The following is a 27,010-nucleotide window of genomic DNA, read 5'->3' on the forward strand; positions in this document are numbered from 1 at the left end:
TGAAACATTACTTGAGAGTGTTTACTTTCATAACATCCTTTGTTTGTATATTTTTTTAGAAGATGGTTGAATGAACATGATCAAATATGGAGCATGTTTGCAAAACATACACATCTTGGTGGTTACATTTAAATCAGCAGATTATATCCTGTTAGTTCACATCACACAGCAATTCACAGACTAATTTCCAGGTGATATCTTTGAGGAGAATAAAATGATGCTTCTATATGCTTTTGCTGTAATAATAAAGTGTAGACATCTTCTCAGCTTCCACTAGATCTCCCCCAAACGGCTTGAGGCTCATGGGTAATGGCTGCTTCAAGGAACGCCCTTGTCGGCGAACCACTCATCACTTCCGCATTGTTTCCTCCTCCAGGAACTGGGTTGGCTGTGCTGTACTTCTGCATTTAATAAAACTCCAGGTAGTGCAGGGATTAGAGATATATATTTCTTATATATAAAAAATTGCACTTCATTATTTAAGTATGAGCGAGATTAAAACCAAAGAGCCCGCAAAGTTAGACAGAGAGAAAAGCGCAGAAGAAATGGACTGGGCGGCAGCGAAGGCAGCTTATGACAGCATCAATAAGACCTCAAAGAAACCCAGACCTGTAAGTTAACAAAATGACGAGAAAATGCGTACTGTGTGCATATGCATGTATTCTCCTGCTGTTTTAGCCAAAGCAGTGACATATGTACGAAATGCATGTACAACATCACTAGACTGGACGAGAATGAACTCATTTGTGTGTTCTTGTGTTTAACTTCGGGTTTGTGAATTTGCAGCCCAAACCCCAGCATGCTGTTACTATCGCAGTGTCCTCCCGAACATTATTCAATATGGACAAAGAAAGGAAACTGTACGAAGAAGAGGGGGTAGAGAAATACGTGCAATACCAAGAGCAGCACGAAGATGAGCCGCTGATGCCGGGAGCGTCGCTGCCGTTTGTGAAGGTACGGGCGGCGGCGCAGGGACGCGCAGAATGAGCTCTGTGTGCAAAGCTGATTGCGTGTCTGTATCATTTGTGTTCCACTCTGGCACCATGCTGTGGCCTATAAGCACATATCCTTGAATTGGGTGGTGAAAGGTAGATTTTAATCAGTTGTGTTGACTTTCACTTTCTGAAAGATATCCAGACTGTAATGTACCTGATTTGTCTGCAGTCACACTACATACAATAATAATATTGTGCTTGATCTAGGCATCAAGTGTATTATATAGATTTTTTGGTTTTATTTGTCTAACACAGTGGTTGTCAAACCTGTCCTGGAGGACCACCTACCCTGCTGGTTTTTGTTCCAGCTGAGCTCTCAGTTACTTAATTGAACCATTAATTGAACTACTGTGATTACATTTGACTCTTTAAATTGTGTAACTGATCAAAAGTGTGTTCCTTAATGAGATAATCATTTCCTTATAAAAAAAATTATACTTAATTTAAAATCCCTACTGTTAAAAATAATTAAAATGCTCTGATTTAGGAAATTTGTTCAATTATGGGTTCAATTAAGTAATTGAGAGCTCAGTTGGAACAAAAACCAGCAGGGTAGGCAGTACTCCAGGACAGGATTGAGAATCACTGGTCTAACATATTTAAGCAAGACGCTACACATTTGTACATAGGAATGGAAAGTTACATAGTGTTGCATAGTTTAACCAACAGAGAGTAAAACAGTATGGTGCAATTTGTTAAAGAGTGATGTAATAATCTAGAATCAGGTAGAACAGCTTCAAGAAATGAAGCCATCTTGGAGCAGAGCCAATGCTGTAGTAAGGTGCTTGTGAGCAATGTAAAGTAGGGCTGTTGTAGTGATTTAAATTATTTGGCAAAAATAGGCATGTCATTTTGTTTTTACAGGCCTTAATGACTGTTAATGCCCGTCTGCGGGAACTGTACCCGGACAGTGAAGAGTTGTTTGATATTGTTCTGATGACTAACAACCACGCCCAGGTTGGGGTTCGCCTCATTAACAGCATCAATCATTACGGTACGCACAAACTGCAGCACGCGTAGAAACGTGAGTCTTGCTGAGTAGTGGTAAATATTGTGTTAATTAATCTGATCTCCTGTGTGTACTTTGTCATGACAGCAAACTCTGGTTCTCATGGTGTTATCTCAGTATTCTATCATATGCAAAATACATTTTATAATCAAACTAGGCAAGGCTTCACTGTATAAAACTAACAGGCTCAGATAGATCATACTTTATCATTAGACCTGATTATAAAGAAACTCTCAGTACTTCAAACGAATTGTACCAGAACACTACATTATTTCAAACCATGCACATTTTACAGTGTAATTACAAAAACGAGAAACATTAATTGTTTAAAATTATATTTATTTGAAAATCTTTTTAGGTTTAACAATTGAAAGATTCTGTATGACTGGTGGAAAAAGCCCTATTGGATATCTGAAGGCCTACCTTACCAACCTCTACCTCTCTAAGGACTCTGAAAAAGTGAAGGAGGCGATTGAAGAAGGTATGGAAGAAATATTACTTTGAGGTATCATTTTGGAAATTTTCTCAGTGGGGAAAAAAAAGATCAGTTAGCATATGTGTGAATTCTAATATAATTTAGTTTAAAAATATCATATCATCAGTTTACAACATTTGTGGTAAGGCTAGTATGTCATTGGTGTTGCTCCTGAACTAACGAGTTGCCACATTTCATCGCAGGTATTGCAGCCGCTACAATGTTCACTCCTGATAAAGAAATCCAGCTCTGTGACCACCAGTTGCGTGTGGCCTTCGACGGTGATGCAGTTCTGTTCTCTGATGAGTCAGAGATCATAGTAAAGGAGCACGGCCTGGATTCTTTCTTTGAACACGAGAAAGCCTTCGAGAACAAGCCCCTTGCACAGGTGATTAATTTACCAACTACTGTCCTACCACATATCCAGTAATTTCTGACAGTGCAGCTAGGTCCCATTTGCTTTCTGTCTCTTGTAGGAAAATGTTGGAGATGGGCGAAGCCAGATATTTATGGAAGTGGAAATAGATTAATTATTTTTTTCTTTAAAATCTCATTGTCCTGAGGCATTGCAGTTTGTTTGGTGCTCTAGAGGAGATTCCCTTCAATACCACAAAATGCAGCGATGACTTTACTTGGAGGATTCCCAGTTGATTAATAGTCTATAATGGCTATATTTGCATTTTAATATGACTGTATACCTGGGAGTCCTACAGGTAGTATTTTACTATGAACCATTTTGTCAAAACATGATATAGCATAACAGTAGTTTCTAAGCCTAGGCCAGCTCAGGTTTTAATTGTGATTAACGCATTGGTTGATAGATCTTGAATTGCCTGTGCTGCCTTTCAATTAATTAGGAAGTGACTAGATGGTTAGAAGAATTTGAAATAGGTAAATATTTACATCTAAGGCTGTCTGTTTCTTGAGTAACACTGTCTGCTGTCAGGAGCACTACACCCTCTTTAAACAAAGAAGTGCATCATTCATTTTGTTACAATTCAGTTACATTCACACGTATTATCTGTATTATAGCCTTGTGTGGGTAGAACACTGTGTGGGACTCATCAACTCTGCTCATGGTTTTTAGGGGCCTCTGAAGTGCTTTTTAGAGGCACTGGGAAAACTGCAGCGAAAGTTTTACGCCAAGAACGAGCGGATGAACTGCCCCATCCGCACCTACCTGGTAACCGCCCGAAGTGCTGCCAGCTCTGGGGCTCGAGTGCTGAAGACCCTGAGGAGCTGGGGCCTGGAGATCGACGAGGCCCTCTTCCTTGCCGGGGCACCGAAAGGCCCACTGCTGCATAAAATCCGCCCCCACATCTTCTTCGATGACCAGATGTTCCATGTTGAGGGTGCCCAGGAATTGGGCACCATTGCTGCACACGTGCCTTATGGAGTAGGACAGAAGTACCACAAGAGCAAACTCATAGAGCCGACCCCCAAAAAGTAAATAATCATAAGCACAGAGCAGGGTGACATGTTAGCTATATGCTGTGCTGGACTTTGCTGCAGATAAGGTGGCCTTTTAGTGGGACGTGTGGGGAGGGTGCTGCTGTACATTATTTCACTTTAAATAGACTCGATTGGATTCTTGGATCACTTAGTTATTAATAGACACCAAACATGCACGATGGGTTGCATGGCCTCCTCTCATTTGTAAACTTTATGTTCTTACTCTACACCTATAAATAGGACATAAGGACTTGAGTTAAATATCGGGATTGTTTTAAATATTCTAATATTTATGGAATTTTATATGGATCATTATCCAGGTGTTTCCTTTTCTCTGAGCTTGCTTACACCTGTAAACCGTGAGAAAGTGTCTTTCATACTTTACCTTACACTTAGTATATAAGGGAGACAAAAATATATGTTATCAAACAAAGAAAATTGCCCAACAATTAACTTGATGAAGGTTTGTTTTCCCAAAAGGGCTGGTTTCCCAAAGCCCTGGTAGCACAAAATCTTAGCTGGCTTTTTTCTTCTATTTTCACATTAGAGTATATAAAGATAGTTGTGTATTTTTGTAGGAATCAACTGGGCTGCTGAGTTGAAAATTAAATATTTTCTTATCTCACATTTTATTTATCTTGAATGCAGCTGAACTTGATTTTAGCAGACTGCCATATAGAATAGCTACATGAGTTTTGTAAAAATGGTCAGTTTGCTAAGTGATTGAACCCCTGGACTGTAGGAATGAATGGAATTGGTGTGCATTCATTTTACACAATAGACCTTCAGAAGGCCCCCACTTTAGTTTTCTTTCATATTTTACATGTATTTTAAATACACTGGTATATAAACAATCCTAATTTGTTTGTTATATAGATTGAGGTTATGTCTTGCAACTTTGAAAACCATTTCAATGGAATATGTTAAAGGGTTTAGTTTATTTCTTCTCCTGCATGTCATCTATTTCAAAGGCTCACTGTAGTCGGGAGAACAAAAATCAGCATTGTGTCATCATCTATCAGCCTTACATAAAGGAGGTTAAGAAAGGCATTGTTTACGTAGATCATGAAAGAAATTACTTGTGCGTAACACTTTGCTAGTTTTTTGTATCTGTTTTATGGTTCCTGGTCTCATATGGAAATGGTAACTGGTAAAAGAATGTGGTCAAGAATTTAATTTAGCTCATCATAAAACATGCTTTAGCATTAATGAGTCTTCAGTTATTAATGTAAGCCTAGTTATTAAGATGCATTCATTTTGTCAAATATGAAAATAGTAAGTAGGATTCCATCAATATATGCATGAGTTTACCTAGGTTTATACCTGTTCTACCTGTCAAGCCTAGAGACTTAGGATAATGCTGAATTATATCACTCATTATTAAGATCCTGAAGCCTGTCAGATATAACTGAGAGTATACAGATTATGGCTACACTGCAAAAAAAAACAAAAAAAACTGCTGCTTTGATCGTTGAAACAGGCCCATTTTGCACATATGTTGCATGTTGACAGGACATTGTTTTTGCAGAAGCTGTAAAACACCTCTCACAGTACTGTATTCTTTCATAGGAAACATGGAATTAGTCTTCATGTGACAATGCTGTTTTGTATTATTTTGTTTTAAATGTGATTTACATTGTACAATGTTTTTAAGAAGTCACTGATAATTAGTATGATGATTAGCCTTCCTACTGAATGTTTTTTTTTTTTTTTTTACAATTTTACATATTTGTGTAATTGATTTTAAATGAAAATCTGTCATTAACTATATATAGTTGAAAAGCTATGTAAAGCACTCAATAATTCTGCCTTAAAATCCCATTCAAAGTTTTGCTGGAAGGGCTGAGAATTGCCAGTACGGTGATGCACACCAGGAATGAATGCATGCTTAGGAATGGTCCTGTCCCTCCTCAAGTAGGGAAATGTCTAGGTTTAATCGAACCAGCACTATAAAATCTGCTCTGACTAACATGCACATCTAACATGTCCTGTATTGAAGTATAATCTAGTACATGCCTGTATTATATATATATATATACAATGTAAAGCAGGGAAGAAGAAATTATAACTAATTAGTAGGTGCCCTTCAGAGCAAAATCCTGGGCTGCTTGGTTCCACAGGGCCGATGGTAACTTGTGTGCCTTTCCTTTTACCCTTGATTGATGTCCACTTGAAATGCTGTACTGTTCACATGTCGTGTATGTGGTTTACATCAGAAAGGCATATTGCACACAAATGTATACATCAGCTGTATTCATGGTTTATAATATTAAAGTGTTAAAATGTTTAATACCAGTACAAGTAGTGGTTACTTTACTAATGTACTATGGAGAATTTGACCAGAGGTGTTGGACTGATGTATTGTTTACCTTTCAATTCATATGACTAGAACAGTGCTCAGATTTGTTGAATATATTTTTTACAAAAAATATTTTATACTTTAACACTATATTTTTCATTTTTATATACTCTTGTTTTGGTGTGGTTTGTAATGCATGTTTATTGTTTTATTTTTAGATAATTGTCATATAACAAAACATATAAATAAGAATGTGCCCTGCTGAGTTTGACTTTTTTATTTTTTTGATTCTTGCATTTTTACTACAATAAAGCTGAGGTGAAACAGTATTTTAGTACTTAATTTAAATATTCATCACTATTTTTAATTTGTTTAGAAGATGACTTAATCAATATAATGAAATGTGGACCCTGTTTTCAGAACATAGGCATCAGAAGTTTTTAATTCAATAGGAGATATCCTGTTAGTTCGCATTAAACACAGTCATTCACAGACTAGTGATGTAGCATACATGACTGGCATTTCACGATGAACATACATAAAGCAAACAAACTAAAATAACTGAGCAAAGCTGTGTATTAAAGTTCAGTATGATCCATTTGTTTCCATAAATGTAGCCAGGGTGGTTTTAAACTTGCTAATGATACACATCAACATATATATCAGCCATTATACTATTTTAATTATGTAACATTTATTTAAATTGAGAATCATTTCATGTGTATTATTAATGAACTATTTATTTAAACCAGGGATGGCGAACCTGTGGCACGCAGAGCTGTATAGGTTGTCACGCAAAGTGAGCGACTATGTGTTTTTTTTTTTTCCTGTATCAAATGGAGAAATGGCCACAATCATATTTAACACTGACAATTTACAAACTTCATGAAGTTGGCAAAAGAAAGCTGTAAATTCTCAAAAATAAATCAATTGTGCACAAATGTACTGTACAAATCAAAGGCATACTCATACTCATGGTAGATTGATACCACTGTATTATTTTTGTCTTAAAACATAAAGTGCCACACAATGTATATTAATCTACCAGTTTAAGTTATTTTACAAAATGTAAAACCAGTATATCTACTGCTTTTACATTTTGTAAAATAACTTAAACTGGTAGATTAATATACATTGTGTAAGTAAATGTGGGATGAAATGTGATTCATGCATTTTACTGCACTGTAGCAATACTGCAACATACACATGATGTATTACTTGTATGATGCACTTATTCTTTATTCTTCAATGTTGTGACATGCTATGGCATGGTGTTCCACTATATACACTTACGTTTGATTGATTTAATTTGAATGAGAATTAAAGATTTTCATTATCCAAAATTAAAAGGGACTTATTCCAGAAATGATCAAGCTAGTGATGTGCTCTTAATATTGCTTTGTATGTATGTAAATTGACAATAATCTGTAAGCAAAAATGGACCCTGCATATTTATAATATTTTTGGGGAGGAATATGTACCTCTCTTCATTCAGCTTCATACTCTGCAGCAGACCCCCATTAGCAGACTGGAGCTGCGCTTGCTCTCCAGACTACAGAGGGATAAGGGAGTGGGTCCAAGGTGGGGGGAGATTGGCAGTGGATACAGGTGGTGATTTTTCTGTATTGTGGTTTGTTTTGTTGGCATGTTTGATTAATAACAAAACAATAAATAAAAATAAAATATTGCTTAAAACAATTTAATGTATAAAGTTTTATAACCCTAATTTGTCATTGGCACCCTTTGGCACTTAGCAAAGTATACAAACCAGACTTTGGGCACTCCATTCAATAAAGGTTCGCCATCCTTGATTTAAACTTTGAGACATTGTATCTTTAATGTTTCAATCGAGCAGCTGTGTGCTTCGCAATGGCTTTTGGGATTTGTAGTCTTTCGTCCCACTGCGCTGTCTGAGTGATACGAGCAGTGCGAGGTCCTCCGTCTGGATGTCAGCAGCGGTGGTGCTGGCCGCTGTTTTCGGCGGAGGGGTGCTACTCTTCGCTCGCCGGTTCTTCTCCAGGCGGTCCGCTGTCCAAACACTACGTTATTCGACTGGGATGATGCGGGGGAAGACTATAATCGTGACCGGGGCCAACAGCGGCCTCGGCAAGGCCACAGCCGCGGAGCTGGTTAAGCTGCAGGCCCGTGTTATCCTGGCCTGTCGAGACCAGCAGAGGGCCGAAGCGGCGGCGCAGGAGATCCGCGACGAGGCCGGCCCGGAGCAGGGAGAGCTGGTAATCAAGCAGCTAGACCTCGCATCATTGAAGTCAGTGCACAACTTCTGTGAGGAGATCATCAAGGTACACCGGACTGTTTAACTATACATGCATTGCATTGCTTTGATCCACATTCACTAGAGATGCCCCAAACTGTCAGATTAGAGGTATATTGACAAGAACTCGTAGTTTTACCATTTTAGTGTTGTTTGAATGGCAACGGAGAACAACACAGATAAGTAGTTACATACAAATGTTGTATGCAGGTTCCATACAAGAATGTGCTTCTTAATAATAGGTGGAAATTATGGATGCATGTATTCTGAAAATGTTATTTTTAATGTCGATGCAATGAATCTATGGTACCAAAATGCGTGTGTGAAATGAATATAATATTAATGCATAGCAAAGGGCACCTTGCATTTCGTAGCAAAACTGTACACGCCCCCGTGTGCAGTTACTGTATTGTGCGTAACTATTACCCTGCATACAGCAAGCCTTTTGAGGGTTTCTTTATTTAACCCTCAAAACTTGTACTTCTCTGTATTTTTTCACTTTGTTTGCACTTATGTTGTAAGTCGCCCTGGATAAGGGCGTCTGCCAAGAAATAATAAAAATAAAAAATAATAATAATAACTACGTCGGGTAAAAGTAATCATGCATTTAATTAGTATGCCCAAAACAAGTCTGTTTTTGTGAAGTTTATGTTTTAAAAAAAAATATTTAAACACACACACACACACACAATATATTTTTTATTATAAAATGTAAAAGCTAGTAAGTTTAATTTAATTGAATCTTTTTCTACACTAATAGTTTACACACAAGGAATATGCATAGAAAATTGCATATAACCGCACATCATACTACAGGTCACATCAGTGCAGATTTTGTCTTCAACGTGTGTGTAAATGAAATCTCTGTTTTTGTAGAATTACACAAAACCATCAAGAGATGTTATATGCACAAATGCAATGTCTGATTTCTTTGTTTACTTTTAATTAAAAATATAGACCAAACACACAATTTAAACATTCATATTTTGATGCCAAGTACTCTTTGACAAAGGCCTCTACAAATAAAAGCATATCATATTGAGATGTAGCATATTTACAGTAGTGTGAAATGTTATCTAGAACATTTTTTTTTTTGTCTGAGCTCTTCTATGGAACTAATTCAGCATTAAAAACACACTTTGACATTTACAAATGAGTCCTCATGGAATATGGCCAATCAGCGCAGTTCCCACTGGAATACTGTGATGGTCTAAAATACTGAGGAGCTTCAAGTGATCCACAGTTCCATGTGTTCTGCAAAGTTGAGTGATGCCAAACTTCTAGAAAGTTCCAGAAATCTGCTAGATTGGACAATGATTAATGTATTTTGACCATTTTCCCATGGTTATAAGACAGGCGCTGTATATTCTTATTGTTTTTACAGAGATATCAATGCACTGTCAGTCTAAAGTGCACCCACACCCTGTTCCAACAACAGGCATCTTTTGTTTTCTCTATACTGAATGTGTTGAGCAAACTCAGGTCAGTTTAATGAACACTATTTATTAAACTAAATCAATCATAGACTAACACTGCATCAAATGAAAAGGGTGTGAATACTTTTAAACTACAACTGTATATATTTTGCCCTGAGATACATGTTCAGCACATTCCAGTAGAGACTGCTGGTAATGCTTTAGTTGACGACCTTGAAATGTTTGTTGCATCCACTTTAAAAGAATACCATTGAGTATCTAAAAATACAATGGAATGGAAGCCTAGCATGTCTTTGTGATAAGATTGTTCTGCAGTTTTTTCTGAGCATCATGCCTGTTTGTTTTCACTTTATAATGATTGCAAAGATTATAAAGTCTTTCACAGAATTGCTTTAACAGTCCAAGTAGGATGCATTCATTGGGAAAGATGAGACTGAATGTAGATTTTTTCCCCCATTTTGTTTTTTACTCCATATGTGTAATACTGACTGCATTGTTCAAGCAGATGCAGTACGTACAACATAATTAAATTAATACATTGTTCTGTTCTGGAAAAGCAGATCTGTTTAATGTGCAAAGCAGGTTAATCAGATGAAAATTTCCAGAGTGGTTTACTTTTCCTAAAAAGGACAACATGCAGGGCTGCCATTATAATGACACTAGCATATTTTCTTTGACATGACAACATCAAGTGCATGTTGTGTAATGCTGGCAGTAGTCTGACAAACACTAACGGGGCACTTGCAAATACAGTGTGTTGCAGTGATTTTTGCATGTTTACTATAATTTTCACACACAAGGCAAAAAGTACACACTCACAAAAAAATGAGAGATGTCTGAATACATCTGCCAGGGAAAGTTTCTTTATGAGCTATGGGTGTCAGATCCCTTCCTGGAGGCCCTCTTCTGCATTTTGTTTCAGCACAACTCTCCGCTACTTTATTAGTCAGATTACATGATTAAGTGGATACATTTAACACTGGTCTCCAGCCTCTGAAAAGGTGCTCCTTCATTCAACAGTACATATTAAGCCATTAGCTGTAAAAAAAATAAAACATAAATCTGTTAAATAAGCCTAATGGAGAAGATCACTCAAGTAATTTAGTAACTGAGTGCTCGACTTGCAACAAAAAGCAAACAAGAAAATGTGGCCCTACAGGAACAGCTTTGACACCCCTGGTTTTGAGGGGCTATCTAGGCATTGAGGAGGGAGAGAAAAATGTAGCAAAGCAGGCCAAGTGTGGAAATGCTCCTAAAATTGCTTTTCAAGTCTTTAACACCATCCTTTTTTTCTTTCCTGGGAGCTTTGCATGCTTCAAGAATATGATTGATTGATTTCTATGTTCCTGAAAAGAGGCAATTTATTACAAAATCATAATTCCACGTCATTATTCCAGCACAGTATGCTCTAAAACCCAAGACTGGTTTCTATGGGACTGCTAAGTGAGTTCAATAAGTTACAGGCTGAAGTGAGATGGGAATAGTACCTTGGATCATCACAAACAAATTTAACTACGACAATTCACACGCACTTACACACATTTCTGAACCTGGCTGTTACTGCAAAGTTTTTATTTTTCCTCCACTCTCCCTGTTGTTGGAGCCCAATCAAATGAGGACAAGCTTCTTATGAAATGCACTGCTTTTTCAGACAATGTTACTCCCTGAAAAAGGAGAATGCAGATTGGAAAAAAAGATTGTAGTACCTTTCTACTGAGAGCTGTCCAAAGTGCTGAAGTCTTTCTTTTCACACCTGGCCTAATAGGTTATCTATCAAATAGTTTTTGTAAGGTAACGTGCATCTAAATTGTATGATCTTCTTTTGCTCTGATCAAGCTGTTAGCCTACAATATCATGGCCAAGGGACTAGAACAGATTCCCAAGCTTATCCATTAAACATATCCATTAAACATAATCTTGTGTGCAGCAAACTAACCCCCTATTGTAATCTTTGTCAAAACGTAGCTTAGAGGGTGTTTGGAGAGCTTTATTTAGAGTAATATAGATATAATCGAATATAGCTTATACACAGAGCAATGTAGCAATCAGATCAGGGTTATAATTTAGTCTGGGTTATAGTTGGAGTTCAGGCTGTTTGACCTTAAATGGGGTAGGTAACCTGCAGATATAGCCTAATACTATGTTTTGGATCAAGTCTCTCTATTCAACACTGAATTACAGTATTGCAGTTTAGAATTAAGATTCTGATATCTTTGGTTAATTAATTAATATCTCTATGAAATTGAGTTCAATATTTTGGGGATAGGTAGGATGTAATTTAATAAGGCACACCAACTTAAAATATTTTCAGGCATGTCAATCTTTGTTTTATTCTATTAGGGACTTATTTTATTTAAATACATAAGTGATTTCTTATTTTATTTTTTTCCTGTTGAATTTTCAAACATTATGTGGCAACGCAAAATGAGCTGAAAAACTAAGCCCCATTAAGTGGTATTTTTGAAGTTCACTTTGAATCCTTTATGTATTTATTTTTGGCTTATTTTAAAAAGTGACCGCTGTGTTTATTTGCCTTAATTTCAAAGGAAGAGCCGAGGTTAGATGTCCTCATCAACAATGCTGGAGTGTACCAGTGTCCATACACCAAAACCGAGGATGGCTTTGAGATGCAGTTTGGCGTCAACCATCTGGGCCATTTTCTTCTCACACACCTCCTCCTGGATCTGCTGAAGAAGTCTGCCCCCAGCCGGATTGTCGTGGTGTCCTCCAAGCTCTACAAATATGGAGAAATTAACTTTGATGACTTGAGCAGTGAGCAGAATTATAATAAAAGCTTTGCTTATAGCAGGAGTAAGCTTGCCAACTTGCTCTTCACCCATGAACTGGCTAAACGCTTGGAAGAAACAGGAGTGACTGTAAATTCTTTAACCCCAGGAATAGTTCGAACAAATCTGGGGAGGCACATTAACATTCCTCTTCTTGCCAAGCCTGTGTTCAATCTAGTGTCTTGGGCTTTCTTTAAAACCCCCTTGGAAGGTGCGCAGTCCTCCATTTACTTAGCCTGTTCTCCAGATGTAGAGGGGGTGTCCGGGAAGTGCTTTGCCAATTGCAAGGAGGAGGAATTGCTGTCGAAGGCAACTGATGATGCAGTCGCAAAAAAGTTGTGGGACATTAGTGAAGTGATGGTGCAACTGACAAAGCAAAGCAGAAAAACAATCTTTAAGAGGTAATTCTTTACTACTGTAGTTAATCAAGTCAAGGCGATTAAAGTTATATTTCAGTGAAGTATATAGAAAATAAAGAAAATCTACAGGATTATCCATAAACTCTATTGCAGTAAAGTGTACGATATACTTCGCAGCTTCAAGTAATGTTGAACAAAGATATACAGAAAAGCTGTTCTTTTTGAATTTGCCTACATCACTTAACACTTGGTGTATAGTTTCTTAAAGATGGTCATGTTCATTGATTTGACTGTCCACTGCAGATCCTGCTGCATGCCCTTTGTACACTATAAATGTGGGTTTTAGAGAAGTGAAATGGAATATTTACAAAACAATTGTCCACACTGGTAATTACATTTTAACGCAGTGTATTTTTTTTATTATTTTTTTCAAATATAATAAATGTATTTCTTTGCAGATGCCCTTATCCGAGGTGACTTACCGGTTACATGAGCATTTAATTTGATAAGCAAGGATACATTTAGTTTGGATTTGAAATGGAAATGTGTAGTGTTGCTTTCATATAGTTTTTAATGCACTGCCTTATTCTATGCTTTGCTGAAATGATTAGATTGAGTCTAGTGATCTATTAAAATTGATTTTGAAATGTTTGTTTTATATATTTTTTAATTTGTATTTGTGGGAGGGGAGGGGTGCTATTACAAAAAAAAAATCACATGTGAAACCCGTTTTAACATTTTTATTTTTCAATAAGTTTGTGTAGTCTTTCACATTCTAACATTAGTTGTGGAAGATTTATGCAGACCTGCAATGTAGTTTACAGAGTGCTTTACACTTGCATCACCAGCTTTTCTTCTGTCACTGGAACAGAGCTCCAGATCTCGTACTCCTGAAGACGATCAGTATTATACAAAGGACTTTAAATAATGAAGACCAGCTTACACTTGTGTAGTAGTAGTAGTAATAATAATAGCAATGCCAATGGATGTCTATGCAGATAAATATGAACCCAAATAAATAATAATAATAATAATAATAAAGAAATAAAATTCTGTTAATTTCAGTAACTAAGATAAAGATTTGTCTTGACCTACATGTATTGTGCTTTTAAATGGGGATGGTGCAGTGTCTACATAGTTAAAGACCGCGCACAGGAGTGGAGATTTCACCCAATACTCCAACCATTACAAGATTATTGCGATTGATCAAGGAGGGAGCTTTACATAAATAAAATATGGCCAGCAGGCCTTGCAGTAGTAATTCCAAATGTTGTAAAATCCATTCTCATATGTTTAGCATATTAAACTCCCAGCTCGCAGAATTTCTGCACTTTTTAAACCATTTCAAATTGTAAAATTTGTAATTTTAAAGAAAATAAATCTTAGATAGAGTTGGAAATCTGATTAATGTTGATTGCGTGGCCTAATTCGTGAAGACGTAATGTCTGTTAAAACAATCCTAATAAACTGCAATTGTTTCAGAGTTCAGTTAGTATCAAATCAACCATGCCTGTTCTTGGTTCTATTTTTCTGCATGTGAATGGTAGATTAACCAGCTTTCGCAAATAGTGGCAAACAATTTTGCTCAAACTATTTATTGATTTCCCAACGTGCCATTGCCATTAATGCATTTTCTGGATCATTTACCGAGCAGTGACAAGCAAACATGCATGTGATCCAAGATCAACTAAATTAATCTGATCCAGGCCTCACAAAATAGGAGGTCTTATAATAGGAAAATATTAAGTACTTCAATTTATTTGTTTTACAAATAAAGAAAATCACCCAAAGATAATGTATTTAATTATACATTCTGCAGTGGTATATACTGTTAAGTGATGCCTAGAGCTGCTATTATTTTGACTTCTGTCAAAAGTTTTATTTTCTATCTGTACTATATCAGGATTGTTTAATAGGAAATTAAGTTTGTTCCTTCAATTATCTATTCAATTAGATATATTCATAATTGCAATCACTTTTTTACAATTAGAAAGTAATAATATGGTCCTTTTCATTAACCAAAAGCATTTAGTTTATTATAAAAACTGGGCCTGGTTAGTGCATTGTGTTTTAACTGAATTACCAGGTCTCAATTTTGCAGGAATTAAATTACTGCTGTTGTTTTGGTGTCAGCACTTTTCATAGTTACTACTAATTCTCTTACATTGAGTCATTTGTTTGTGCTGGATGCGATCACTGAGAACCTACATCGTTTGTTGTGCAGTTCGTTTGTTTTTTATTAACAGAAGAATTAAAGATTTTGAGTTGAAGCCAGACTTTAAGGAACGTAGTCTGGATCCAGTTTTATTGACCTGCCATGGGAATTTGCCAGGACAGCAGGGTTAACCTCACATCCCCTTTGAAAGAATACCAAGATCTCTCGAGCTGAAATGGTTTGTTTTTGCAAGTCTTCCAGCAGGACGTTATAGAGTCTATTGACATTTTGTACAGTGAAGTAAAATAAAAACTCGCATCTGAAGAAAAACAAAGGCAGCTGTAGGACAAGCAGAAATGCAGCGATAACACAGCCAAACAACGAGGCCTAGCGGAGCAGTGAGTTGGTACAGATTCAAGAAGACAGAACAATTTATTCAGAAAACATCCCCAAAGGAGGTGGTGCACATTATTTAAAAGTATGACTTAAAACACTATTGGAGTTTTCTCAGGCTTTAAAGAAATATTTGGATAAGTTACCAGTATGAAAAAATGTGTGTACTTTGACTTTTTTTTTTTCTTATTTTTTATATGATTATTATTTAATTTTATCCAGCGTTCACACATGGTAACAGTTACGAGAGTATAAATCTTTTCATGGGAAATGTGTAGATTTTCCAAAGTATGAAAATCTAGTGTTCCCAAAGTCAAGCTGATTAGTTTTGATTTACTTGAGCAGAGCACAACGCGTATTCAAATGCAGTGGTGGTCTGCAGAGTCTCATTGATCACAGGGCATGGTTTTGAGCCCCAGCCAGGCCTTGCTTTTCAGTCTTGACATATGGTGACTCAAACAGAGGGGTTAAGATTTATTTTTTTGGTTTAAATCATTCCTTTTATTAGTTGGATAGGTTGTTCATTACCTATCTGCAATATAATAGAAGATTACATTTCCTGAACTTTTCACCACAAGCACAGTCTTATTTTTTTTCTGTTTAAAGAATAAAATTAAATATGCTGATTTGTCTGATTTAGTATACAAGCAACCACAAATATGAATTGAATGAATTAGAACCTCAGAGAGCTTGAATGCCTTTACACTCTAAATCAAAAACTTCAATATGTGTACATTACTGGTTCAACCAATTTATAAATTAAAGGCCAATCACTTTAAACACTAGGGCATAAAAACATTTAACTCGTAAATTGTGTACTTCTTCAATTTAGGAGGACACTTGCTACTATAGCCAAATATACCAATTTTGACAATAAACCTCAAATGAGAAGCCTCATCTACAGTATATACCAGCAGCATTCTCTTAACACAAGACCCAGCAACATTAATATCAACCTCAAATGTTTTTTCATCGATCACAGATTCATATGAAGTTTTCCAAAATACAGCCAAAACAAATTAATACATCTTAACATTATCTTTAATTCTGTAAATCAAAGTATATCATGCAGCTGACTACATTCTGACTCATCCCTCTGTGGCTACTTCCAGCTGAAATGTTATGACATGTTTCCAGAGGTCCAGTGATCTTGCAGTACTACAGGGATCTGCATGTGAAAACGTTTTGTCTCAATCCCAGTGGTATTCATTGCAATTGTCAAACTGGTCCACATGAGCAGGCATGCGTGTCATCCTCTGAGGTTGTCTTTTCAATTCATATTCTCATTTCATCTGTGCATATGAAAAGAAAACACATTTTACTTTCATGTAGGACTCAATGTTTGTAGAAACCTGTGCAATGTTGGAATTGTTGCATTGTAATCAATATTACATCCAAGGTCACAATAGCCACTGACAGGTTTTTTAAGATATTTAGTCTGGCAACAATAAATGCCATAGAAACCTAATTTATTGGACGAGTTCAAAAGTCATTACCTAGGCAGACATGAAACAGGTCTAGTAGAGTTTTTTTTTCTTTTTTTTTGTAAGCAGCCAGATCTGATTATTCAAGGTCCAACAAAGACGATTGAGTGAAACTACTTGATTATTGCAGTGGGATAAATGAAATGTTAACTTACGCGACCCTAAAATCAAAACGTTGCTTTTCAGACAAATACACACTGGGAATTTACAGCCTCCTTCATCACTGGGTATTTCAGTGCTGTCTGAGGTTAACTTCACACACACAGCCATATCTGCTGCTTCTCTGACAAGTAAACTTGAGCTTCATATCTCTTCTCTTAAATATGTAGGTATTAAAAGACACACAGTCCACTACCTTTTTCTGAGCACATCTTCCAACATGAAAAATACATCCTAAACAGTTATTTAAACATTAGGCTTAGCTGAATATCACAGTTACATACATGGAGGCATCTGAATTACCCCAACGTTTTCAATATAGAGAGATGCAGAAAAAATAAATGTAGTATTTCATTGGTTCAGTGAAGAAGCTAGATATGGAAAATATCTAAAACAAGATATGCATTGTATTTATATCTAATTTTGATATCAAGGAAACTGACATCCAATTATGAATCAATTATATATGTATGTTTGTGAATAAATATTTGTATATATAATTTCAATTTATAATTGTCAAAAAACAAACACAAATTATGTTATTTGGGCAGATCTCAGTTAACCTGGCTCAGAATGTCTTGCATGTTTCATAATTATTATTAACTGAAGGTACTGACATCTGGCAAGCAGTAAGTATGCCATTTATCAATTTTTTGGACTTCAACAAAAGTAGCGTGACTAAAAAAGGAAGGCTGAGTAAAACTGTGTTAACACAATCTGAATCGTGTCAGCTTTTACAAACTATAATTAATGTAGTCAATTATTTATCTCTGTCTTTCACCATTTCTCTTAATACCATATGGGTGAGATCCAACCTTATAGGCAGTAGAAAGAAAACATTACCATGTTTTCCTTGGACAAAGCTGCTGTGTGCATCCAAATGTTAAAAACATGAAAGATCCTCCTGAACTTTTAAACTGTAATAACTAGTGAATAACAATGTAATATCTTCAAAAATGTTATTGAATTATTAATAAATAGATTAGCCCTACTATTTAAAAGTAATACAGAGTAATTGACAAATAACTGACACTAGGACAATTGTTTATATGCAATTCTTCAAAATGTTACAGCTCAGTTACATGAAAATGGTGGTTCGGTTAAAAAAGGTCCTAGCTATTATTTAATAAGTCCTTCACCATGCATGTGAGAATATGCAACCATGTCTTAAAAACCACAATTCACAATCAAAAAGTATTTTCAAAGTTCCTTGATTCATTATTGAGTGTCAAACCTCTTTTGAACCCCAAACAGCAGTTGCATCTTAAACAATGAACATGAAGAGCATTAATCCGATTCCAATTAGTCAACAATAAAGTTGAGCCAAATAATCAAGTAGTAGCTCTTCTGCAATCCAGTTAAAACAGAAAGAGGCAGAATTATTTCAAAAGCTGTAGTTTGGAATTAACCTTCCAAATGACCCAAGAGAGGGACAGCAAACACAGGAAGGCTCTCTATAGTAGGGGGGCTGGGATGGGACAAATCTTTGCAGAAACTAAAAGTTTTTGTTGTATTTTGTCCTCCCTCTCTCTCTCTGAAGCAGAGAGGGATTTGAGTTTATCCTGCAGGATACTTCAACCTGACGGTGGTCCGGTTGATATTGCAGTGTATGTTCAGTGTAGTAGAGCAGCAAAGACTCTCTGTAAGGAATGCAAGTGAAACCGCAGCTATGAGAACACACACAAATCATCTGGAACCGTTTACTGTAAAGTAGCAGAACAATCCTGTTGAGCAGGGAAGGAGTCAGGGCCCCTCTTGCCATTTGGCTGACAGGGTTTTGTTTGGTTTAACCAATCCAAACAACCTTCTGAGAGGCTCTACCATTAATAGTGTATCATCACTCAAATACCAAATATTACAGTTGCTTTGTCAGGATACTAGCATAAACACACAATTTATTCTTCTGTTAGCAAGTAAGAATGGTTTCCTTCCGTTTGCTTGTTTGAACTCTTTTGTAAATGCACAGCTTTTAAGTTTAAATCTCGGTTTGTGTATGAATAGACTGTAATTGCTGTGCAAGTTTCCCAATTTTGTGGCTTTTTGAGGGCTGTAAAATGTAAGTTACATGCCAGTCCTAAGATGGTTAGGACGTCGAATCCCAGCCATAGCAGTAGTCACTGGTCATTAACATCACTGAGCTGGTGGCAATGCTTGTGTCCTAGGAAACTCACTTCTACAAGACTTGCTCATGTGAATCCTGTGGCAGCAACTGGCTGCAAAAACACAATTCACTTAGGCCTGATGTGTAAGAATGCTTTCCTTTGCCCTGGGCAAGGTAGTGCAGCCACAAGCCTGGACTCCACTGGTATTTGGCCTCTGTTGTGTACTGTTCCAGCACAAACACTACCCAAAACTATGTCTTTCTATGTGTATGTTGTTATCACATTTTTCAGGAAACACATTTAAAAGTTACACTGGGTGATCTTGAAAAGAAAAAGCAGAAAGTCTAAGAAAAGTAGACTTTATGGAAATTACTGCAGAGAGCTTGAAGGACTGAATAGCTCTAAAATATGTGAAAAACAATAATAGTAACCCTCTGAGTATTAAAGCATTTATAATCTTGAATAAATATTACGTCATGCACTTTTAAGTACTATTTATTTCTTATCCATTTTGTGTTGATACAAAAATAATTGTAATAATTGCATTGCTTTGTTAGTCAATGTAGTCACATGGCACAAAAACAGTTGTCTGTCCACACCTTTCAAATAGGTTTACCTTACAGTTACACTGTATAAAACAACTATAAACACACTACAGGACTGCAAGCTTTGATCTGAATGTCCTTTACTGAAAGCCAGGGTAAGATCAGTTATGATTAAGAGTTTTCTTCCGTGATAAATATAAAAGGAGACATTGTCAGGAGCTGTTTAAGGTTTGCATAATTAGCCACACCTTTGGGAATAGAAATAGTTAACTAATGAAACCTGACCCGAGTTTATTTATTGATATCAGTGAGATGTGGTCTGTCATTTGCACTGTGATTATAAAATGCTTGTAAATTGTCAAGGCCTCTGTAAACTGGGGTTCCAGATCCGCTGAACTGAGTATGTGAGTCCATATTTATTTTCCATTCAGAAAAAGAAAAACAATCTAATTGTATCCAAAAACTCTGGTGTAAAATCAAATCACACAGATAACTAACTAGACAAGTGTGTGTCATAAAAAATCACATATGTTCAAAAGTTTAATAGGATTTTTGAAGAGACACTCGGCACAGTAAATAATAATACACCCACTATCTACATACTTATAGGTAGGTGCATTTCTTTAAATTAGACTTCACTGAAGTGGAAATACAATAAAAAAAGTACATAGTTATATTTATGAAACCACAGTGCACATTTTTAAGGGGAATAGCATATTAATTCATATGGGTTCATGAGTACAAAATGTATAAAACCACAGTTAGTCAATGTTGGGTATTCTGTCAGCAAGGCTTATAAACTGCATACAGTAGCTACAAATTATGTTCAGATAAAGGCTGTTAACAGCAGTGGTTATATGCTTTAACAAAGAACTCGTAATGGAGCCAGTTTGCTTTTTGACTGCTGAACAGTGGAGGGTGGTTTCCTATAGCTGGCACTGAATTAGCAGATAGTTCACCTTTTGATGTACAGATTGTTGAAATTAACAATTATAAAACATCCCTGTCAACAGATTTTAATTGAAATCCCAGATGGATTACATCACTTTGGAGTTATACACAGACCAGACATGAAAACATAAGAGGACAACATTGGAACAAAATGTTGTCTTATTTAACTTGTTGTAATGGATTTGATTTTCCCAGAATACATCTTATTGGAAAGAAATCTGGAAATTAAAAGGTTCATGACATCTGGATTCATTAAGCTGTCACTGCAATACTGCAAGCAGACAAAATATGATTTATTTATTTTTTCATTCTTTCTTCCCTTTTTGTTGTCTTTTTATTATTACTAATAGTAGTAAAAGTATTGTATTTAAATAAAAGTACATCTATGATCATAATGTAATCAATTACAAAAGTATTTAGCAAAGTAAAATTAGATTTAGACAACACTACATAATAATATACTGAAACTGATAATTATATTACAATAATAAAAATAAACAGTACAAATACAGTAGATTCTAGAGGTTTGCCTCCCCCTACTGGAGATATTATTGAGGATTACAATAATTCACACCCATGAAAAGGGAGATATGAAAAACTATCTTTATATTACTTTTAAAGGCTAATGTAAACATCCAAATTTGTGTTAGTGGGCACCGCTCACTGGGTAGAATCTTTATTGGCAGTTCTAGCACCTTTGCTTTTTGTAGGGAAGAAAACAAACAAACAAACAAACAAAAAGTTTGGATTGCAGAAATCTTGCTTTTGAGCTTCTGAACACATTATCATAGTAAACACATACACAGGGAATTCAAGGGAGACTGTTAGGGTCCTACAGGCAGCAATGTATTGGATCCCAAAATATCCCTGGAAAAGCCTGCACCCATATATGTTTGCCCATCTTGTCTCAAGCCTTTTATATGCATACCTTGTTTAGGACGACGTTTTCACTCTTCCAAGAATTCCCCTAATACGCGGAAGATGGATGTCTTAACTTTTTACATCTGTTCCACACACATATGCCATTAACGGGAGATTACTTGTCCCATAAAGAATAATCTAGTGTGCCCTTTCTCAAAGTGACACTCTATCACCAACTAATGGGACTGTAGTTTAAAAGAACAGGTTCAATTTGCTATTAATACCGATCAGGAAGTACACTTAATATACACACACTGTCACAGTCTGCTGTAAACACAGCTAAATAATACCACTGTGAGAGATCTGTTTATGTTCCACTGGTGCAGCCTTCATATGTTATGTGGGGACTGTAGGGAATATTTTTTTTTGTTTTGATTTTGATATGATTTTTGTTTTGTCTGAACCGTAAAGAGATAATGAAGTTCTTGCGTAAGGATGTGTAATGTAAAACTGCTGCTGAAAACCATTTCTTCTGTATCTTGTTCGAAGGGTGGGGTGATGATAGTTAATGACCCTGAGATACATTTTTCCTAAGGCGTAGGAGACTCTTAGATGAATGTTCTGCACACAGGCACACAAAGTTGCCATTTGATCACTGAGTATCCTAACTGTTTAGTGAAAGGATTTCAAGCTGTTTTTAAGCCGTCATAGAAAGACTTACTCATACATTGACATTGACACTGGAATTCTTTATGTTGTAGTGTATTATATTTGTGAGTACATAACATCAGTAAATGATTACAAAGTTAATACATAAAACCTTCACGTCGATTAAAAACGAACCCAATCCGAGGCCATGTTTGGAAGATTATTTTTTTTAAATTGTGTGTTGATTTTTTTGATCGATCTATTTTCGAATTAAATTGTCTGACCGAAAAGATCGAGGTTTATCTGATATTCCCTGTGACAAGCAAAGCTTTGGGTAGTCCCTTCCAATGTTTTTATTGGCAGGGACATGATTATTTTCACTGTGCTACTTTTTTGTCTTTTCTATTTTCCTCAACATACTACTGAAAAACAAATGCATTTTCCCTCTCTGGGTTTCATTCAGAGTCATGACCACTTTTTGTTTAAGTACCGATGACAGGCCAAGCACTGAAATACAATCCCTTCTGTACTGTCACAGAACTCCCCAACAGAGAACCTTTCTTATCCAATAAACTTGGTCAGATGTTCTTTGAAAGGTGGGCCAGCAGAGAATTTCAGCTGGTCTCGGATGAGCTGACAGGGGCTTGGATAAGGGAAAAATCACTTATATGCAGAGATCCACAGGGATTCACAGGGAACTGCCCATGTTTTGATAAAGCTCCCTGAAGGACCTCCCTGTTTTGCTTCTAAAACAAACTTTCCAAAGAGTTATGCAATGAGCTTCACAAAGCCAATGCCAGCAGGCCACATTAGGGAAACATTGAACTTCATGGTCTTTTTCATTTTTTTTATTTATTTTTTTGCGATCATTGGCAACATATGGAAGGGAAAGCTCGAACCTATTTTATTTATTGCTTTTAACATCTTCTCACTGTTTACTGCGGCCACTGCTTGGTAGGTCCAACCTTATATGGGTGGAATTCATATTTGATTGTTGTAATGTATTGTTTAAGATGGTATTTTGTATTTGCAATATTACATCAGTTTTTCAATCCGTTTCAAAATCATATAATTTAGCATTTTTGCTGGGGTGTGTCAAAGACAATGTAAAACCCTCCTGCCTTCAACCCTTTGTACTGTCTTGATTGTTACAGCATTACTAGACTAATGGTCATACAAGGCTGCTTATTACAAAAGTAGAAAGGATACCAATATGGTTGGCATATTTTTATTGTTACAGTCTTTTGGTTTGCATAATCACCACAGTACTTTTGTTATTTGTGTGTTTGTATTTTTGTTAACCATCAACAGATTTAAATATACAGCTTGTAAACTCATTTAGCCTTCCTATTTGAATAATCAAGGGTTGAATTATATACATAATACTGTCTGTGGCAACTGATGCTACACTGTTCTCTTGAAAGTAAGTCTCTTAAGCTGATAGTCACATGTGCTGGTGATTATATATACTGTAGATGATTGTTAATTTAAATGTACTTTTCCTTAAATTAAAAAAATCTGTACTATAATTCAACTCCAAACCTATACATTAATCCTGTTGATTTTTGTACATTCCTTCTGTTGCTCAATATTTCGGTATGGGTCTCTTCTACACACACATACATTGTTAATGTGCTGAAAGTGTATATATACTCACAGGATAGTTAAATACCCTAGTAATTAATTGTCTATGTGTACAGTTTACTGTTTTTATTTTAATGTGTTTAATATGAAGTCTGGATGCAAATGTAAACAGTGAATCATAAACCTCCTGACAAATGGACCTTTTCAAAGAGGAGAAAAGGCAGACTCCCTATAGGGCAGACCTTAAAAGTAAAAGATTACAACACCTCTCTGGTTAAGGAGTCAGTTTATATTAACCTTTTCACAAGGGAAAGCGTGCAATGTTTATAAAGTCCAGAGCACTTTGTGTTATAATTAAAGCATTTGATTTTAGTAATCAAATTGTAACCTTTGCGCTAAAACAATAGGACTTGATGAGGTAGTCTCTGGCCTCCCCAGCTCTGTTCCCCATTGTGGATGATAAAGTTCATATCTGTACATTTAGACAGGAACAACATAAAACAGACTTTTAATCAACTCACCTTTTGTTTCAGTCTCTCTATCTGTACAACCAAAATGAAAAGCAAAGAGTAACAGTGGTCTAAAATACGCTCATACATTTTATATGTTACCAATACCAGAGGTGAGCTATAGCAATCAGCCCACTTCCAATGCCCGTTTTGTGGTTGGAGGCAGGATGAGGATTACTCCATATGGAGCTGTGGTGAGGTAGTGTCCCAGGCCGCTCCACTACCTTTCCTTTAGCCTTCATACTGGACTGGCTAAGAAAAGGTTTCTATTTAGGTGCACCTTAAATGACATGCCCTCATGATTGGTAACATCTCCCTTGTGTGTGTGTGTGTGTGTGTGTGTGTGTGTGTGTCTGCATTTTATCTGTATTTGTGTAAGTCCCGTAACAATACGTCAGTGACGTGTAAAGTACAAAATACGGGATGATTAATTCAATGTGGTGGACAAATCGTAGACCTTAAGCCCATGTAGTAACTTGGTTTAATTGACTGAGAAATAATTTGAGTTTATTTTAAGTCTCCATTAAAATATGGAACAGCTTCAACTAATAAAAAATATGTACTTCAATTAAGTAGCACCACCATCTGTTTGGTGTTCCACATTTATCCAGAAACTGGGATAATTTTCCCCAATAGAAATGTTCTTATAAAGAATTAACAGAATTAACCCAAGATTAAGAAGCATCAGTACAGAATCAGTACTTTTCAAGATCACTTATTCGTCGTATGAGAACTCAAAGGCGCATGGCAGAGGGGTATACACCACAAGATAACTAACAATGGTACAATTCTGTAAGCTTGGCCAGAGCTGTGAGCTGCAGGTTTTCTGCTTTGTTCATTTCCCAGTTGTTGTGTTTTTTTTTTTTCAAGCTCTTAGTGAGCACATAAAACAGCACAGGAAATACAAGACATCTGTACCAAAACCAGTGAACATGCTATTAATTTGTTTCTCTTGCTGGTGTGGTCCTGGCATTTGTATATTTCTCTAGAGAGTGATGTCAAAGAAACAAGCCCTCTGCAGAATGTGAATTTCGACTTCTATTCATCTTCCTTATTTTCCTTGTTTTCCTAGCACCACATTCTGCAAATCCCTTGCTGGGGGGCTATTGGACACGCTGTCGAATACCTCTGGTTCTTTCAGAGCAGGGGCCGGAGTCAGAGCTGGCCAGAAATATAAGTGGAAACTGATGACACAGGCTGACATTTATCAGCTTCACATTATTTTCTACCCACTAGGCTTCTTCTAATAAATCAAGTCACTGGAAGCCTAAAGGGGACTCGGCCATAAGAGAGTAGCCAGTTTGGTCCTGCACTATTAAATATGATGAATCCATTATCTAATTGTTTTTTACACACACTATGGGAATATGTGATCTGGTGATACAATGCCACTCACGATACTTTTGGGTCTGGTTTAAGTCATACAATAACAAATGTAACCACTTAAGACTATTTCAGGGCCTTGTGGAGTGGTACAATAATGGAAGAGTGTATCGGATTTTCCTTTTAACATTTCCAAAGCAGGTGTGTTTACAACTTGAGGTTATTCAGGTTTTGGCTGGTATTTAAAATGAAACTCAACGGTTTGTTACTTCAATGAAGGTCCCATTTAGCTTGATTTACTGTGACACCACAGTGAACTTGTGAACTATTTAGCCCATACATTAGTTTCCCATATCATTGAGATGAATTCCACATTCCCAGAGCATGGTGTTTCTCCAGTCTCTCATACTGACTACCTGCCAAGGTCAGTTGGGGAGCTTCATTTCAGAAGTTGAAACTTTATTTTTGTTTTCTATAGGTGCCTGGATCTACCCTTACATGTAGTTTTAAATGAAAGTAACATTGGAGAAATGTGTCCATTAAATAAGTACTGCTGCTGCTACTACTACTATTAATATTAATTATTATTATTTTAAGGTTGCAGCATACTTACATATTTTATGGACAAGATCAACAATCACAAATGGACTATCCAACCTCTAAACAGACTATATATAATGGGTAGCAGAGCATATTTCTCTGAAGGTTACCCAACCCATGAATGTCAATGTGTTATTTCTCCCATCAGCATCTTTGTAAAAACAGCCAATGGAAAAAAACAGTAACCATTGATGCAGGGGGTTAAAATCCTGTGGATGAGCATGTGTTTTTCTTTTGGAACATAAGCATATTTTATTGCTGACATGTGTGGGTAAATTAAATGACACTATTCTTGAAGCAATGAGTCATAACTGAAGAAAAGCCTCGTTAATTAAAAACTCACTTACCAGAGCTGGAAAACGATCGGCACAGAGGAATATTCACTGGAAATCCTCATCAGGTCAGATGATTGTGAGGTTATGTTTCTTTGTTGAGAGAGAGAGAGAGGTAAACTATATAATATAGTGATACACGGTCTATCCATCATGTGAGGTTTGTTGCTCAGTTCTCTCATGGAATATGAATGACGGGAGCCATGGAAACACCATTCATTGGGATGCTTCTGCAGAGTTCAGTCAAGGACAGGAAACAAAAGCTCATTGAGTTTAAAGTC

The 27,010-nt window shown here is 36.3% G+C and overlaps 2 protein-coding genes across 2 annotated transcripts; both read left to right on the top strand.

Moving 5' to 3' along the window:
* Positions 1-335: 335 nt before the first annotated feature.
* On the top strand, positions 336-6,559 carry nt5c1ba (5'-nucleotidase, cytosolic IB a). Its single transcript, XM_066703582.1, has 6 exons — positions 336-611; positions 787-954; positions 1,860-1,989; positions 2,363-2,485; positions 2,683-2,867; positions 3,567-6,559. The coding sequence occupies exons 1-6, from the start codon at positions 486-488 to the stop codon at positions 3,927-3,929; spliced, it is 1,095 nt and encodes a 364-aa protein (XP_066559679.1). The 5' UTR covers positions 336-485; the 3' UTR covers positions 3,930-6,559.
* Positions 6,560-8,112: 1,553 nt separating this feature from the next.
* rdh14a (retinol dehydrogenase 14a) lies at positions 8,113-13,734 on the top strand. The gene is made up of 2 exons (XM_066703596.1): positions 8,113-8,530; positions 12,485-13,734. The coding sequence occupies exons 1-2, from the start codon at positions 8,177-8,179 to the stop codon at positions 13,127-13,129; spliced, it is 999 nt and encodes a 332-aa protein (XP_066559693.1). The 5' UTR covers positions 8,113-8,176; the 3' UTR covers positions 13,130-13,734.
* Positions 13,735-27,010: the final 13,276 nt, after the last annotated feature.

Source organism: Amia ocellicauda, chromosome 1 (genome assembly GCF_036373705.1).
Source record: "Amia ocellicauda isolate fAmiCal2 chromosome 1, fAmiCal2.hap1, whole genome shotgun sequence".
NCBI classification, from domain to species: domain Eukaryota; kingdom Metazoa; phylum Chordata; class Actinopteri; order Amiiformes; family Amiidae; genus Amia; species Amia ocellicauda.

What these genes read in the sequence shown, in the direction of transcription:
- rdh14a (XM_066703596.1), top strand. Translation starts at nt 8,177, where the DNA reads ATGTCAGCAGCGGTGGTGCTGGCCGCTGTTTTCGGCGGAGGGGTGCTA. An exon ending in TCTGTGAGGAGATCATCAAG is followed by an intron (nt 8,531 to 12,484) that starts GTACACCGGACT and finishes TTAATTTCAAAG; the next exon opens with GAAGAGCCGAGGTTAGATGT.
- nt5c1ba (XM_066703582.1), top strand. Translation starts at nt 486, where the DNA reads ATGAGCGAGATTAAAACCAAAGAGCCCGCAAAGTTAGACAGAGAGAAA. An exon ending in GAAGGAGGCGATTGAAGAAG is followed by an intron (nt 2,486 to 2,682) that starts GTATGGAAGAAA and finishes ATTTCATCGCAG; the next exon opens with GTATTGCAGCCGCTACAATG. An exon ending in AGAACAAGCCCCTTGCACAG is followed by an intron (nt 2,868 to 3,566) that starts GTGATTAATTTA and finishes CATGGTTTTTAG; the next exon opens with GGGCCTCTGAAGTGCTTTTT.